The sequence below is a fragment of the Podarcis cretensis genome (assembly GCF_951804945.1).
Source record: "Podarcis cretensis genome assembly, chromosome: 6".
Classification (NCBI taxonomy): domain Eukaryota; kingdom Metazoa; phylum Chordata; class Lepidosauria; order Squamata; family Lacertidae; genus Podarcis; species Podarcis cretensis.
This window is the reverse complement of record NC_137175.1, coordinates 30,483,370-30,501,146: the sequence shown is the minus strand read 5'-3', so window position 1 is coordinate 30,501,146 and position 17,777 is coordinate 30,483,370. Positions and strand designations below refer to the sequence as shown.

Below are 17,777 nucleotides of genomic sequence, written 5' to 3'. Positions count from 1 at the left end.
GACGACGCGCCGTGATTGATACGCCACGCCGCCGCCTCGTTGGCTGCGAGAGGGAGGACGCCGGAGCGCCGTCGTGACGGCCCGAACGTTCTGACAGCCGCCCAATGGCGAGGGCCCGGGTTGCGGAAGGGGGAACGGGGCTCAGCCAATAGGAGCGGGGGAAGGGATGGGAGACGCTGCGGCGGGGCACGTGGGAGAGGAGGCGGTGTTGCCCAGCGAGTTGTGAGGGGAACCTCGGCGACCGCGCAAGGCGCGTCAGTGGCGCTTGATGCTGCTGCAGCGTAAGTGCTTGTGTTCTAAAGGCGCATCCTTCGCTAGTTTCTCCCGCTTTCCTGCACCCCAAGTGCCCTGCGTTGTTCCAACTTCTCATTTCGCAGCGTAGCTCCTCCGACTTTTCTGTGGCCTCTGAACGCTCAGGTCGGTTCCAGGCACATTTACTCGGAAGTAACGCATACACACACACACACACGGCAAATGGGATTTTACTCTCACCAAACCTAAGGATGCATGGCGTGGCAGCGCTGCCTTTCCTGCGTGCAGCGAGTTTCCCAAGCTGTGGTCTGTGCACCATTAATTTCTGTTGACGGGAGCTGGGGCAGAGCTTCAAGGATGCATGCAGAGTCAGGCCCTCTGGCCTACAAGCCTTTTATCTCGGAATCCCAGGCTTGTGGAGGCTGGTTGTGATTGCTGAGCCTTGGCAAAGATGAAAAGGAAGTTTGCTCCTGCTAGGACTAATTAACACGAACCGAGTTCGTCCTGCTGCTGAAAGCAGCTTCAAGCTCTACTGAAAGAATCTTAGAACTCATCCCCCACTGAGGCCAACCACATATTCTAACCCCCATTCCCTCCTCTTCCACTTTTGTCTCTTCTGTTCCAAATATTAGTTTGCAGACTCCTTGGGGAAGGGATCTATCATATTCCAGAAGGGTAGCCATATCCAACAAATCTGAAGCTTTGGTGCTCCGTAGTGTATGCTGTGATGTGTTAGTTGGTAAGGTACCACAGGATAATTTATTTACTGTCTTTGTACTGTAACTTTGTAAAGAAGTCTGCATTGATGATATTGAAGAATAGTTACGTTAATAATAAGACTAATAGTGATGTTTGTTGGCCTTCAGGAAATATGCCTCTTTCCCTCACCCCCCCCCCCATTTCTTGCCAACTTTTACAATCCGTTTTCCCTACCAGTTTCTTGTGCCCTCAAGAACCGCTTCTGTTATGAGTGGCATGCTTCCATTGGAACCATTGTCTGGATGCAGTTAGGCAGCAGTGAAGAACCTGTTGTCCTCCAGATCTTGCTGGACTTTAAATTCCACCATCCCTGATTATTGCTCATGTTGACTGAGGCTGATGGAGTAGGTTGGTGTCCAACAACAACTGGAGGTCCACACGTTCCCTTCCTTTGTAATAGAGCATCGGACCTAGACAGTTGTCCTTTTCCCAACAAAACATGATGACTTGGGTGATTCTGTTATCTTCAATCCACACAACCCAATGATTTCACGAACACTGGAACAGTGGCTTAGAGGATGGATTAAGGTTTGCACCAGAGCTTGGTTTTCTGGACCCTCCAAAAGTTAGTATACCCTGCAGGTATACTAGTATACCTTCTACTAAATGTGAAAATACTGTTAAAAGCATCCTGAGAGGAGTACTTGGGGTATTTGCTCCATGTTTGTAGAACTTCCACTGGAGACTTCCCATAGTCTTTGAAATAATAATAATAATAATAATAATAATACCCTGCCTTTTTCCCTGATGGAACTCAAGCCAACTTACAGATAAAAGTTCAGGTGCTGTAAAGTTTTCTTCATTTATTAAGCAGCATGAGATGTATGTTTGCTCCTACATCTACATGCAGAAAGAAACTGAAGTCAATCTTGTAGCCCTGGCAAGTGAATCTGCATAATAAGTGTGTTCACCACATGCATACATTCAGTTTTTATGTAGGACATGATCCTGCTAAAGTGAAGCACATTAAAACACCATTGATTTAAATGGGAAACCTGAAAACATTCAGGGATGAGTGATCCTATATTTATATTTTGTCAGATCCAGATATATGCTGCCACTCTGCCAGTGGAATGACCACTGAAACCATTATTTGCTTAGTGTGAGGTAGATAGAAAACAACATGGAACATACAAAAATAGGAGGGAAACAATAGATACTGTGTAGAAAAATCAAGTAAAGCATGTTTGAGTGCACCAGATTCAAGTTTTTAAAATACATGTTTAGATACACATTCATAAAACCATAATTCTGGGCGGATGGGAATGAGTAATTAAACAACTACAAATTCATGAGTAGCGCAAGCAATGGTGTAAGTGTTGGCCACCTAGGTAGGACTGTAAGATAAGGTGGTTTATGCAACACATGTAGTGTTAAATATAAGACTGTAATATTTTCTTTGTCATTGCATTGTACAGTATTATTATTGCAACAGTGAAAATAATTGGCCTCATTGATGTATTATAGTAATCCCTCTGTTTCTGTTTCTATTATTGTCCCCTTTGAATGTTATTTCTGTGATCACCACTGTACAGCATGCACTATGCTTTTATTTCCATGAAATAGTCACCACGGCTAGAACCCTTGTGCACGCTCACTTTGAGTTAAACCTTGTTGAATAGGGTGGCCCTGAGTAAACATGCTAGGCTCCTGCTGCACATGACAAAAAGAAAAAGAAGCAAGCCAGCATTTAAAATACAGAACAGTAGAAGATAACAGTGGAACACCCACAAAATATGGTCTAGATTGTGGAGTCCCTTCCATGTGCATTGTGATGATATGCCACACAAGATTCTCGCAAAAACTGAAATATAGACTCTGGTATAATAAATGGTAGAGTGTATGTCTGATGGTGAACTGGTTCTGCTTTCATGCATAAGGCCTGATTGCCCTGTAGTGCTGGGGCCCATCCTGCCATTAGGCAGAGTGAGGCAGCTGCTTTGGGTAACACAGAGGAGGGGGGGGGTGGAAGCAAACTGTTCCAAGAAAAGAGCTAGGTGTGCCATGCTGCCTGCCCTATACCTGCCTGTTACCTTCACATGCAGAGGAGGGCGCTGTTCCATTGCCAGTGCTGAACTAAAGTTCAACTGCCACTTTGATTGGTTTCCGTAGGTGCCATCTTGCTGTTAATTCAGGCAGCAAAAGTTACATAGTGTTGCATACTTTGTTTCGTCTTTTTTCTTGCACGTGATAAACTAGTGTACTAGATAAAATAAAATGCCAATGTGTTAGACATGGTGGCATCCTGCATTGCTGAAGGGAATCAGTCCGGATCACTTTTGTGTTATGTTAGCCCCAAATGTCATGGGACAGTTTTCCTTCCCACCAAACCAAGGCTTTCAGCATTAAATACAACTTGCCATACAACTCATGCCTGAAATGGTTTGGCTTTTTCTGAAATGTGGTACATGGTAGGTTTTTAGAGGTAGGGCTCTTGTGATTTTTACAGCTTTATGGTGAACACAAGTGCCAACCGAAGAGCTTTTCCCAGGATGGAGACAGGAAAGGAAAAGCTTCACCTGATGGATTTCTGCATGTTATAGGCACAAAAGCCCTGCTTGGAGGGGCTTGGGAAGCAGCTTTATTAACTATCCCCTTTGTTAGCACTTGTTAGGAATTTCCTTATGAAACTGCAGGGGAGATTTTACAGGCCATCATTTCTCTTCTTCCAAAAGAAGATATGATAGCCACCTTCAAATATCTAAAGGGCTGTCACATGGAAGATGGAGCAAGCTTGTTTTCTCCTCTCTGGAGGGTAGGAACCAAACCAATGGCTTCAAGTTCCAAGAAAAGAGAATCCAAGGAACATTTTTCTGATGGTAAGAACTGTTTGATGGTGGACTGGACTCCCCTGAAAGGTGCAAGCAGAGGGAAGAAGAAGAAGAAGAAGACAACAAAGAAGAAGAAGAAGAAGAAGAAGAAGAAGAAGAAGAAGAAGAAGAAGAAGTTGTTGTTGTTGTTGTTGTTAGGTTAGATGGCTGCCTGTCAAGGATGCTCTAATTGAGATTCCTGCATTGCAGTAGACTGCATTAATGACCCTCAGACCCTTCAGACTCTACAACTCTATGACCCAGGCTAAACATAAGTTAGCAGTGTATTGTGACTGCAAAAAAAGCCAATGTGATTTATGACTTCATTAATATAAAAGTAGCTGCCAAATGAGTCAGTCAGTCTTTAATGTTTTAACCATAGGTTATAACAGAAGAGTAGTCACTAGAATTGTTCAAACACACAAGCCTACAAACAGAAAGCCAATCAGATTAAACAAGAGGCTTCATGAGATTCAGTTAAATATATGAGTGTCTCTCTCTGTATATGCGTGTTTGTGTGGTGTGTTTATATATTCGGGGCAATTTTGTTTGCATTAAGAATAGATGAGGATCTATGTATATGTTAGTCAGATCTCGATAAGAGAGCCTAATAGGTGAAATGGTTGCATTCATAAAACAGGTTTTGCACACACTAATTAGGTTTAAAACGAAACCTGTATTTCGGCTTCTCTAGTACAGCCTCATGGTTGCCACATAAAGGTTGGAACTGTGGTTGGAAGCCTAGACTGCTTGGGGTCACTCTGCCAGCCAGAAGAAGCTAAGTTAGAACCATTCCTTTACTCCTGCAGACTGGGAATAGCAAGAGAATAATTACTCTCATTCCTTAGCCAAAGGAGGAACCCTAGGCAAGAGTTCAACATCAATATTTTCATACATTTGAAAAGATAGTTAGAGAATGTGCTAAGTATTGAGTAACTCTTTGCTTGCGAATGCACTTCATGGGGCACTTTTGCTTTATGAAAAATATAATGCTTTAAAGCTAGGGATGAGTTAATATGTCGGTTTCAGTTTCTCATTCTTCCAATTTTCAGTTGGAATTTCTACCTGTTTTTGTTTAAAAAAACCCCAATATCCTCAAGAAAATTAATTAACATTTTAGTACAAATTTCTCCCAATATACACATTTTAGTACATGATTTTGTCTAATACACATTTTTATAAAGCGATTTCTCTTAATACAATGCATTTTTATATATAATTTTCACGAATATATGCATTACTATGCACTTTACCCTTGTATGTGCATTTTTGTATAATTACTTGCCTGGAGAACTGCACTGCAAAATTGGGAGAAGTGCCAATTTCTGAGGATGGTTGTGTTTTGTTTTGGAAAGTTTTAATTAGGTAGGTTTCCCTTTAAGTGTGAACTGAATTGAATGTTTTCCCCATCCTCACTTAAAGCTTTGTGATCAGTAAGGAGGACAGATATTGAAAGGTAATGCTGGTGGTAGAGTGGGTTAATCATGGCGCAGTCATGAGTGCTAACCCTGGTTATTCCACCCTCTTTTTGCAGTCTTGGGGATACCACTTAGGATTCCCACCTTTACCATGGCAGATGTTTTTGCATTGTCATATGGGTAAAGCAGCTTATCTCAAAATGATGTCGAAAACTACTTCCCTGTGTCTGTGTTGACAACCCTCTTTCAATTCGCAGAGTGAGCTTTGGGCAATTTCATGAAGTCAGAAAGTGCTGGCATCTCCATGAAGATGAAGCACCATCTCCGTTAGCTTCTGGGGCAACTACTGTGCATTTCTTTCCCCTCTAATGACTGTGTGCAGTCTATTGAGTAAACAATCCATTTTTAACAAGAAGAAACTGCTTTCAGATAAAGCTGCTTGTCTGTATTAGTAAAGGAAACATTTACATCCCCCAACCATGTTCTTTTTGCTCCTCTGTTGCATCATCTGCTTCCTCTTTGCCTTTGCTGTGCCAGACCCTCATCCACACTTAGCGGCAGCAGCATAGGAGATGCATCATTGTAGTGCGATCCCACATGGCTTTCAGGTGCGTACAAATGAGACAGTGCATGGATGGGGCTGTGTAATCCCCCACCCCCCAAATTTACAGGGTTCTGTTATTCTCACATAGCCTACAGCACTATGGAGTCACATCACAAAGACTGTGTACACCCCATACACTTAAAGTTAGACTTCCTCCATTGAATCCTGGGAACTGTAGTTTGTTAATGTGCTGGGAATTGGCTCTGTGAGAGGTAAACTACAGCTCCCAGGATTCTTTGAGGGGAAGCCGTGTGCTTTATATGCACGATATGTATGCAGCCAGAGAAAAAACTCCTGCGCCACTGTGTCCTGATGTGAAAGACTCAATCTTACTAATTCCTGGCAGAGATCCTTTTGTTTCTGTATTCTATCCCCGTACTGTTGGTGCTAAAATATATATGCTATGTTAAAATTGCAGAGAGAGAAAAGATTGGTGGGTTTCATGGTTCTGGGGAACTATAGTTTGAGATAGGTATTTACCTTCCTTTAGTGGAAGGTTGCTATACTTTACAAATGCCAAATCGAATCCTAACGTTACTGTAACATTGCAAACTGAGCAACAGTTAGACCAGATGGAAGCAGTCTGTGGTTTGATTCACGTGCCACCCCACCCCACCCCCAATCTGTGAGAAAGTAGGGCAGAGTTTTGTGGTAGTTCTGCTCCCCCCTTCCCCCATGGAGACTCTGCAGCTCTCTTAGTGTGCAGTTTCTGGACACAGCTGCTGCACCAGCTGTTCCTCCTACTGTCACAAAAGATTTTTTATTTTTTTTAGCAAGGCGATGATCCCCATTGGCAGGGAGCTCAGAAATGCCAAATGGAATTAAAAAGTTTAATTTCAAATCCGTGGAGTAAGTTTATTCAGGGTGAACAGATCCGCTTAAACCCCCCCACCTCCATCCCTAAGGGTAGCCAGACCGTCCACCAGCCTGTCCACTTCAGGGGAACGGAGGTTGTTCCTCTTTAACATCACACAGTTCTGTTGCCTCAAAGGTGGTTAAAAATGCTGTTTAAGATAAGGTTACCAGACGTCCCCGGATTTACAAATCTGTCCCCTGAGAAAATCCATCTATTTAGTAGGAAGTTGAAAAGTGTCCCCGGATTCATTGAAAAAAAATCTGGTAACCTTAGTTTAAGAGTGCAGTGCAAATTATGCAGACCCTGGAAATGATATTTGCACACCCAAAACATTCAGGCCTGGATTGCAACTTTCAATAGTAATCTGTATTTCAATCTAACATAACAAGATGATGTACCTTCTGTTAAAGGTTGGGGGGGGGGGACAACGACAGAGGTGACATTTACATGAACAAAGCCAATCCTTGCTAGGTACTTCTGGGGAGGGGGCTTCTTCAGAACTAACTGCCTTTACTTTTGTGCTGTTCAAGAATGTACTTCTAAAAAAGAAAAGAAGAAAAGACTCAGCTTCAGTACAGCAACCCACCAGAGATACTCCCCCAGTTCACATATACACTTCTTTCCTCAAGACATCTCATTCGAGAAGTAGCTTGCACAAAGCCAGGGTTCCCAGTGCTTATTGGCACTTATTGTACTAAACTGAACCAGTCGTCATGACTCTGAATAGCCTACACAAGGCATGGAGGGCTCCTATCTGCAGCTACAGAGTCATGACCAATTAACTAATTTCAATTTAGTGCTGGGTGTTCAGGCTGGGCATTACTCTGTTCCTCCTAAATGGATAGAGGCATATTGGGAAAGGCCTCTCTGTTTTCTTTACCAAATCAACAATTCAAGAGCAGCATGACCTAATGTCTGTCACCATCTCATTTTTATTTCTCAGTCTCTCTGCAAGCAGAAGTGAAACAAACTGGTTAGAAACCATTAAGGACAAACTGGATGTTATGTACACAGATGCAGGTAACTTCCCATCATATAGAGAGACAGATAGTATAGAATGATGTAATGTTGAGTGGGGAGGCTGTTTAACCCTTCTGTGTGCTGGCTGCTTTTTCTGGCACCTCCCCTCCTTCCCCACATGGATGTCAAAATCTTTTCTGTCATGGTTGCGGTGTGTGTGCAGAGGAGAAATACAGCAAGTATGGGAAAGAGGCACACTCAAGTTTGCAGCCTCCTGAAGCTGCTTCTTACTTCAATAGGAAGAAAACGCACACAGGAGAATGTTACATACATCTGTATATAATGCTTAGTACAGCTCTTAAAATAATTCTTTGGAGATCAAAGAGATCTCTGCACAAGTTAATGTTTGAAGTACATATTTGACTTCTCTCTCGTCTTTTCTACAATGCAAAAAACATGTGCTGGGGAGCTGGGGCAAGTCAGGGATTCCCCTAATGTGTTTCTGACAAATAGACAAGATGAAAGAAGATGCTGAATTAATTAGGACCCAACATGGATCCATAGTGTGGCACAGCTCCTTAAAATGGCCACATGCAACATGTCATTGGCCCTCAATATCTTATTCCATTGTGGCCTTTTTGTGATAGCTGTGACAATATGTTTCAGCAACTGGTTTGGCTAGGATTAGCTGGTCAGCTTTGTGAACGACAAAATTCTGAATTATTGAATGGTCATTAAATAATAATAATAATAATAATAATAATAATAATAATAATAATAATTCTATTCACAATACTTTTAAGTGCCACCCTTGCCCCTAGAACCAAGGTAGTCAAAAATACCAGGGCAGACACCAGTATACTTTCAAAATCTATATGGTTTAACCCATGACTATATTTTCTGTGATAATATGAGATACTGGATAATAGCAACATTACTTGTTTATAATTAATCATTTCCATGTTGTTAGGAAGATGAATTTAATTAAGCTGCAGTTTAATTAACAGTATAAATCATTTAGAGCAGAGGTAGACAACTTGGTCAGTGTGAAGGCCACACCGCCAACGTAGCCATGACTTGGACAGCTGCAGCTAATATGCATATTTAATTGCTCCCCATAATTTGCATATCATTTTAATGAAGCTGGCAGATGCCAAATTACAGTTGACAGGCATGTTACACTTGTACAAGATCCTTATACTGAAATTATTATTTCTTTTAGCGTGAAAAGCTTAAGTAAACTTCGTAACATTTTGATATTACAGACTAAGGATTCTAGAAATATATGCAAGAAGGCTTATTTTTAAAATCACCTTTTCTGCCCAGTATCTTAGTGATCTCCATCACATTTGCAAACTTAGCTTTATGTTCTTAAGGAACAGAAACATCTAGTCTGAATGTAAGGTGTTCTCACAAGCTGCGTGTCGGATCCCTAAAAAAAAGGTTAAAATGAGAAAAAACACATTATACAGAAGTGCATCTTAAAGCAGATATTTTGCATTTAATTTGTTTCCATATACTTCAGTATCAAACCAAAGGTGTGGCAAAGCTGTGTTGGCAGCTAGACCTTACTAATTAACAAGTTAATTTTCTACTACATTTTGTTAAAGTACATAGCAGTTTATTTGAAACAGTCTGGCCAATCTGCTACTTTAACTGTATGTTTCAATGCATCCACTATTGCCTGAAAAAACTCAAGTCAACGTTTCAGTCTGTTACAAATGTACAGTCTGTTATCTTTTAGGAAATTCTGCACTGTCGCTGCCAAATACTGTATTGCACACCTAAGTCTCCAAACACTAAACAGATCTCTTTGTGTATCAGAGTCAGTGCTATTTTTCTAGAAAAAGAGGTGCTGGAACTCACCGTGAACTCACCTCCTTTGTTCTCTTATAATGGCAATGGCACCCACCTGAGAGGTGCCTGAACTGAGTTCTGGTGAGTTCCAGCTGTAAAAAAAGCCCTGGTCAGAACCCACACATTTCCAAATAATAAAAGACTTTCACCTAAGGATTCACCTAAGGAGCCCTGTCAATAGAAACCTGCACAATGATTTTGCTTGTGCAATGGGGTTTCCCCACTCCTGACATGCCCACTGAAATTGGTTCTGGTGGTTCTAGGGGTGTCAGGAGAAACCACAGAACAGAGTGTGTGGGAAGAGAGAGGGGTCATTCAAGCTGGCAAACTAAATGGAACAATAAATGTTGGCACACATTTCCCTCTGACAAAGACAAAGTTGCAGGTGTGAAGTGGCTTTTTGCTGTTTACCAATCTAAAGGATTTGGAAAACAGTAGTAAGGTGCGGGGAAGCACATTCACCCACATGAAGGTGTGTATATGTATTTCACAAAAAGGCACTTATTTCCCACTAATCCTGCCTAAGGAAATCAGAGCAGTATGCACTAAAAATAGCAAACAAAGTAAACAACAAAACAGGCTCTTGGCATTGTCAAGAGGTCACTGGTTCTATTTGTTGTTCTTGTAAATATCTGTTGCAGATGTCTACAAATCAAGACCTCCAAATATATGTTAGGAAGCCTATTGTAAATAACTTTTATAAAACAAGCCAATAGTGTTATTAATGGAGGAGAAACAAGACCTTATTGTAGATCCAGGTTTTTAGAGGACTTGAATTAAGAATAAATACAGAACCATAAATACATGGGGTTTTTAACTTTTTTTTTTTTTGTAATTTGAGCTCAACATTACATTTCCCTAAACTTTTAGAATGGTGCAGCTATTTACTTATTTCAATTTCCCCCCACTCCTTGAAATAATTAAGTAGTCTGCATGGCATTTGTAGAGGTTCCTTGCACTATTTCATTACACTGTGGAAGCAGTGTTATTCAAGCACAACAGTTATGGCAAATCAGATCGGGATAGACATTTCCCCAGCATTGGGAACCAAGATCTCCTCTTGAACAAAACACAAAAGAGCTGAGCCTTCAATGAGAAGCCACAATTGAGCTGTTGTAAACACATATGCATGTCTGTTTTGATCTTCAGAGTGGGGATGGTTGGGACTTGCTTAATTTTGATGTGACGGGCTGCTTGGGAGGTGGATTTTCAAACCGTCTCCTTATTCCTGTTTGTGTTTCTTTCTTATTAGCATGAAAACCAAACAGAACACTTAGCTTGCCGAACAATACGATCTGGAAGGGTGAGGAATGGAACCTATGTATCCAAGAGTCTTCAGACAGACCCATTACTTCTAGTTCACTTCCCCAGCACACACTGGCATTGTTCAATCACATTAGTGGCAGAAGGGATTCGACCTCACCAATCGAGCTATAGGAACAGTGGTGGATGTTAAATGCTGTTTAAAATTATTCCAGCTACCTCCCTGGGAAATTGACTGACTTTGTAGCATAGCATTCTATCCTTACACAGCAGGACAGCAGTCTTTAAAAAGCAGTTAATTGCCATGGACAGATATGTAAAGGGTGCTGCAGTGGTGGGACCAGAGTTTGATGTGTTTTATGGCAGTTTTGTGCTCTGAACTGCAGACAGATAAGAGAGTCAGACAGTTTGCTAGAAGAGCTTAGCATTAGCGTTCTGGGGACAGGAGGGCAGCAGAAGTTATATGTAAATTAAGGAAATATATTGCAGGCACTGTTACGATTATGCTGACACTGTAGTAAGCAACAGCTACTGTACTGTCTGTTGTTTGGGGTGGGGGGTAGAAGATAGTGCCTTTGCATGGAAGCAACCAAATGTTGGGGAGAGACCAGAAAAGCTCAGAACATAGTTACTGCTTAAAATACCAATGTTCTGAAGGTGTTTGGTGGGTTTGTTCTTTCATATATCTGATTTGATGGGACAGGGAATTTGGGGGGGGGGTGTTTGCAGGATATTTCACATATGGTAGTAAAGATTCAGGAGAAAGAAGGTGGCAGCTCACGTGCCAGATCAAGACAGATGCTCACAGATACAAGCTGATACATTGGTACCAAACAAGCAAACCACTGAAAGATGTGACAAAAGAATAAGAAGCATACATCAGTTTTGTGGCCCTACAAGTTTTTCTTTTAAAAAAACTTCTCCAACTGACAGGACTAAATAATAAACCATCACAAGTTACCAAACAATGATAAAATAAAAAATCAATGACAATACCCCAAGAAGTGAAAAAACAAAACAAAACCGTGTTCTTTCCCCAGCATTTTCCCATTGCCTATGTATATTTAATTCGTAACTCATGTGCTTCCCCCCCCCCCATCCTGTGCAAAACTAGGACAAAAAGAGCTGCCATTGCAAGCCCAGAGGATTAGGCTGCAAGACTTTATGTCACTTTCCTATAATTGTGCTATAATCAGTGGCTTACCTTATATTTAACATTTTCTGATAAGGCAGTGTCATAAAAGCAACACCCTCAGCAATCCATTGGTATCTTTGCTTCTATGACAGCAGGTGCTTGATCAGATAAATTTTTATCAAAGGTCTATTTACATAGCGTTACCATATTTTGCCAACTGCAACCACAGTTGTAAGAGTGTAGAGTTGCATCCTCTGTTCCGTTCCAACTAGAAGAGGCTAGGGCCAAAGAAAACTATTCAGGTATTTATACGACTAACAGTGAAGATGTCAAAATAGAAGCAAATCACTCATTTGCCACTGTATCTACCCTTTCACCAATCCATCTACTCCATTGTTTCTTTTGTTTCATAGCTTTCTCTAGGCTGTTAGTCTAGAGGAATGAACCTCAACTCTTTGAATAAATCTTGGCATTTATCTAAGTTGTTGATGATGAAATTTTAAAAAGGCCCTTTGCACTGCAGATTACATACCATGCTTGCAGTAAAGCCTCTCTTAGTTGCTTAATTCTCCCCCCTTTTTTAGTCATATTCTTTTTTTAAATGCACTTTTACTGGTTTTATGTTGTTATAGGTGGTTAATGTAAGAAAGATGAATTAGCAAACATACATATAGGAAGTAAAGTTTCCCAGTACCATATCTGCATACAAAGATCCTAACTTGAGCTTTATGTGGTATTTACTATGATGAGAATGAACCTATTTCTTCTATGGCTAATTGAGGAAGCAGTGAAGGTTGTATTGCATATATGTAGGCAGAAAGTTACCTATGGCACCTGGTATTTCAGTATTAAAGAAAATATTTTCACCCTATTTTCTCAAGTTTTAAGATCAGTGCATTTATAGTGCATTTTTTCCACCCACAGCTGAAAAGGAAACAGCCTCTTACAGACAAGAGGATCACCTTACAAAAGATTACAAAATGGTTTGCTTGAAATATGGCCTTTTCAAGCTCTAACCAGAGAAACCAGAGGCCTACACAGAACAACGTGGCCAAACCCATGTAGAGATCAACATCCAATGTTAACGATTTTCAGTGAAGTATGGTCAAATAAAAGCATAAAAGCCCTGCTGTTGGAATGTGCCATTACTAAAAGATCTTTCAAGACTGATTGGTAGCAGGTCTTTTGTTATATACAAGAAAGTCAGAAACATCATGCCAGACATTACTGTCATCATACAGGTAGGTCATGGATGATTGCAATGATGGCTGTAGAGTGTGTCGGTGGTACTCAAAGAGCCAGAGAACAATCCCCCAAACCAGAGCAGCAAAGACTGGAAAGGGATCTTGTTTTGGCTCTGGGATGTAACCTTTCTCCACTGCCAGTCGGGACAAGCCAAACAGGATACGAGACAATAGGTACATGTTTATCTGTAGGGGGAAATTGTAAACAAATATTAGGCAAGGGACATATCTAGAAAGTGATTATTTCCAACAGTCCTTAATTTAGGCAATCACCAAGTTGGTTTTATGTCAAATCATTTTTTAAAAACATTATAATGCTTTTGTAGTCTCTCAGCTGGGCTGTTTGTCTTTTTTAGCAACAGCGTATGATCGAGCATTGCAAAATTTAGTTGCTTGGAAAAGTAATTTGTGTGCTCAGTTGAAAGATTACTGTTTTCAAAGCTGATGCAGAGTAAACCTAGGGAGAAGCAAAAATATACCTAGAGACCCTAGTCTTTTCAAATGGGGGGGGGGAAGAGTCCTCTTCCCACTGCAGCTTTCTGTAGAACCTCTTCCCACTGCAGCCTTCTAACTCTGTGAAACATTAAAAAATATCATTAACTGCAGCTTTCAAAGGCAAACCATTTCTCCAGGAAGAAGCAATATGTTGAGCTAGATGGGTCACTGGTGCACCAGTTAAAGCAATGCTTATATTTAATTAAAAACCTGATCAAAACAGGCAGCTGAGAGAAGCAGAAACTGGTGATGGGACCAAATTAATAGAATTCTGAGCTAAAACATCCCTTTCCTCCATTCTATAGAGCACCTTGGAGAGTGAAAGATGCAGAAGTGTTGGGGCACTGTTATTTTATTGTCCTCAAGTTTTAACTTGGAAGGGCAGTTAAATATGAAGCAACCTGGATCACTAACATCACTTGATTTTCACTTTGCATCAAATTGGCAGCAGTATAAACCCAGAAGCACACAACACCATCATTTACCTGGCTGTTAATATTGTTATTTTCTCCAAACACCAACCAGCCTCCAATGCAGGCTGCGAGGAAAGAGTGAAATGGGATCTTCTTTCCCTGCATTCGCGACTGTAGGGCCAACAGGCCCTTGTATGTGAATACAAAGTATGCCAGGTTTCTGGAATGAGTGTAAGTGGCACGAACAATTGCTTTCAATTTCTCCCTTAAACTAAGAGAAAAAATGAAAACCTGTTATTACAGATAGTGCACTCTTCAACTAAAAGAGAAGTGAATAAAAATTAACTACTAAGTTGTAACCTATGATCTACTTCAGAAAGTCACAGTGATCATTTATCCCAGTTTCAGAAAGCAATAAAATCTAAAGACAGATTAGCCAATCTGTTAATAATTAAATTAATATGGGCATGAATAGGTCCCATAGTAAATGTGACATAATGGCAGCCTAAGCCCCAATGGACACAACCAGGACTTTCTTCCCAGTAAACATGCTGTGCTGTTGGGCTGCCATTCTAAACCTGCCTTCTGAGTGCATATACATAGGACAACACTAAACATGTCATTTGTAGCCTTTAATTAAAAATAAAGAAAATGACTATTCATTAACACCAAGAATACATACAATACAAGTCTCCTTGTATTCTAATCTAGTTGCTCTATTCCAAAGAAATGCAGAGAAAGCATGTTCTGTTTTTTGTTGGAATGGTTTTTTGTTGTTTTTTATAATTGTAAGATTGTACAGTTATAATTGATTCTGGGACCTTACGGTGAATAAATCTTATAAATAAATAAGGAGGATCCTGTTTCACTGGGTTCAATATGCACAGAGGACAATAGCTGTACAGTACTGAACCTTATCAAATCACATAGTCTTATAAAGAAATAATCACACACACATATATATGAAAAAGAAAGGGACTGATAAATATACCTTCCACTCCTGAAGAGAAATGTCATCACTAAAGCATGGGGGGCACGTATTTTTGCTCCATACCTGGCAAAAGGAAAGAAGATAATAAACTCTGCACACATGTACATGTGCTTTTTTCCTTTAAAAATGTTTAGGGGTACTCTCATTTAGACTCAAGAAAACCACCATTTTATAGTTCAAATCAGGAAAAATAAATACAGTAAATGGCCAAAAGTACAAAGATTCACAAAATGTTTAGGGGTATGCGTACCCCTGCTCCCCCCCCCGAAAAAAGCACTGCATTTGTCTCATTAGCCATAAAGTAATCAATTTTTCAGAGAGAACCGTTTATTTACGCCTGTATGATATGCGCAGGTATGCAGATTACACTAACGGCAGCTCAATTCACTTTACAGTGGGGATAAGTAACCTTTAGCCTTCCAGAAGTTGCTGGCCTAAAACACTCTTTGTCATCTTGTAATTCCTGGCCATCCATGCAGGCTGAGGCTGATGGCAGTTGGAGTTCAACAATACCTCAAAGACCCCAGTCCCCCCCCCTCGCTTTACACGTAACACCACTTTGCATGTATACCTGATTTTAGAAATGTGTGTAAAGTAGAAAGCAACATGATTCGGCAACAAATCACTTTTGAGGTATTAAATATATTTCAACAGTATTAGTTTACTGGCTATGGCTTATGTTGATAGGGTTTGCCTCTTGTAGAAATAGTTTTGGATTAGCATGTTTAAGCCACACCCTGACATTTAAGAAAAAGAACATAGCAAGGGTGTGGTTTACACATACTAATCCATACGATTTCTACAACAGGAGGCATCATGGATTTAATATTTAATAACTCAACCTTGATTTCAGGTCACTGGAAAAACAACCATAAATCCAGGTTTTGGCTTCAACCGAAGTGAAGTGCACGCAGAAAATTAAAGAGACGTGGTAAACTTATTTATTTACTACTGTTGTGGACTTTTCCTATTATTGTTTTAACTTTTTTATAAACCACTTCGAGGTTCCCCCTACAATCAAGCGGTGTATACATTTAATGGGAACCGTAATAAAATAAACAAATACCTGGCAGTCATATCTACTGCCATAGGAACCATCTCCTAGGGACCGAGGGGATCCTTTTACCCCCGCTTGAAATATTTGAGAGGGCCGCCGCCCAAAGCTGATGGTCAATGCCATTCAAACGGTGTGCGTGAGCCTCGCCCTGGTAATCGATTATGTGGGGCGGGGCTTGCTTGCCCCTTCTTCCCAATATTTTAATTCAAGTTGGCACGCTTGTCTACTGCCACCTCGTCAAAGACGTGGCTGTCAATCCTCTCAGGGAAAGACTCGTCCACTGAGGTACTGTAGTTAATTTGGCTTAGCACAAACCCTCGGCGATTCAAAGGCGGCCCTGCGCCAGAAAGAAAGCGAGGCTTCATTCCCACCACTACACACACACGAATCGTGTTTGTTTAGGCATTCCCCGTGGAAAGGGCTTTTTGGAGAGAGTCCTTTGCCCCCAGCTGGTGGTTTGCAAACTACCCGGGAGGCTTTCCCGCCCGGCCGGGGCTCGAGTCCTCCCTCAGTGCTCCCGTTGGAGCGGCGCCCGCCCAAAGGCTCCGCCCCCGGCCGACACGGGAGCCCCTCAGCCTCCATTCCCGGACTAAGGATGCGGTGGGTGGCGGAAAGGAGAGACCGTCCCTCTCCAGCCAGGGCTTACACTGCTCCGTTACGGAAGCCCTTGACGACGGCCAACGCCGCCTGGTATCTGCGCTGCTGCAGCAGGGAGTTGACGGTGTAGAGCAGGGTCCGCAACATCGTCTCGCCCCCCATGGCCGAAGAATCTCTCGCGCTCTCCTCTCTCGCGCTCGCACAGCGATCCCGGCACTTTCGCAACCCGAGGGGACGATTTGCCTAGTGCACCGAATGCATGGAAATGGAGCTTGAGCAAAGAGCGTCGGTGTGGAAAACTCAACCCACGCACTACAGTTCCGCCCAACCAAGGGAAGGGCAACGAGAAACGATAGCAGGCGCAAGCAGCTAGGGGGAAAAAAGTTTTATGGGCTTCTCTCCGTTCAGTCACTGGTCCGATTAGGGCGAACGGGGCGGTGCCGCACCAGCCTCACTTTGCCCTCAGACAACCTTCGTTTGCCTTCTTGCTTACAACCTGTCAGGGGACGGCTTTGCTTCTCGTCGCCTCTGGCTCCACCTACTGTTGGGTCTTCTCTGCCTTCTCCCTTACCAATCGCAAATGGGCATCAGGCCCCACTGTGTTTCTTTTTTGTTCTATTTTACACAGCGCTAGTGGGAAACGATTCTGTGTACAAGGTTGTCGTAAGTGACTCCCAGCCTACTCTGCCTCACATCTGGTGACAGAATAACTCTGAACTATATTTTCACTTGCAGCACATTTTCAAAAACTTCGAGAACTACCGTCTTACACATACAGTAAGACTACTGCTTTTGAAAGAGCATAAACTCTTGATTTTGCTCCTGCAAAAAAAATAAAAAAATAAAAATAAAAGATGTAGAGGGTGTGGAGCCAAATCACATTACAATGCATCTAGATTCAGGTAGGTAGCCGTGTTGGTCTGACGCAGTCAAAATATATAAGATAAAAATGAAATAATTGTCCAGCAGCACCTTAGAGACCAACTAAGTTTGTTCTTGGTATAAACTTTCATATGCATATCTGAAGAAGTGTGCATGCACACAAAAGCATCGACCTGCACCAGCA

At 41.6% G+C, this 17,777-nt stretch overlaps 1 protein-coding gene and 1 long non-coding RNA gene across 3 annotated transcripts; one reads left to right on the top strand and one right to left on the bottom strand.

The window, feature by feature from the left end:
• Positions 1-182: 182 nt before the first annotated feature.
• LOC307218065 lies at positions 183-13,041 on the top strand. Its single transcript, XR_013839726.1, has 2 exons — positions 183-281; positions 12,839-13,041. It is a non-coding gene; the product is annotated as an uncharacterized lncRNA (long non-coding RNA).
• PXMP4 (peroxisomal membrane protein 4) lies at positions 7,044-17,048 on the bottom strand. 2 transcript variants are annotated; one of them, XR_013839650.1, is made up of 6 exons: positions 16,761-17,048; positions 15,058-15,120; positions 14,139-14,337; positions 13,154-13,344; positions 8,973-9,091; positions 7,044-7,238 (listed from the first exon to the last, which is right to left on the bottom strand). XR_013839650.1 is itself a non-coding variant. In XM_079980016.1 (4 exons), exons 1-4 carry the CDS (start codon positions 16,871-16,873, stop codon positions 13,075-13,077), a joined length of 645 nt encoding a protein of 214 aa, XP_079836142.1. In that variant the 5' UTR covers positions 16,874-17,044; the 3' UTR covers positions 9,135-13,074. The 2 variants fall into 2 exon arrangements, 1 of the variants encoding a protein (XP_079836142.1); XM_079980016.1 differs by lacking the exons at positions 7,044-7,238; positions 8,973-9,091 and having other exon boundaries at positions 9,135-13,344; positions 16,761-17,044.
• Positions 17,049-17,777: the final 729 nt, after the last annotated feature.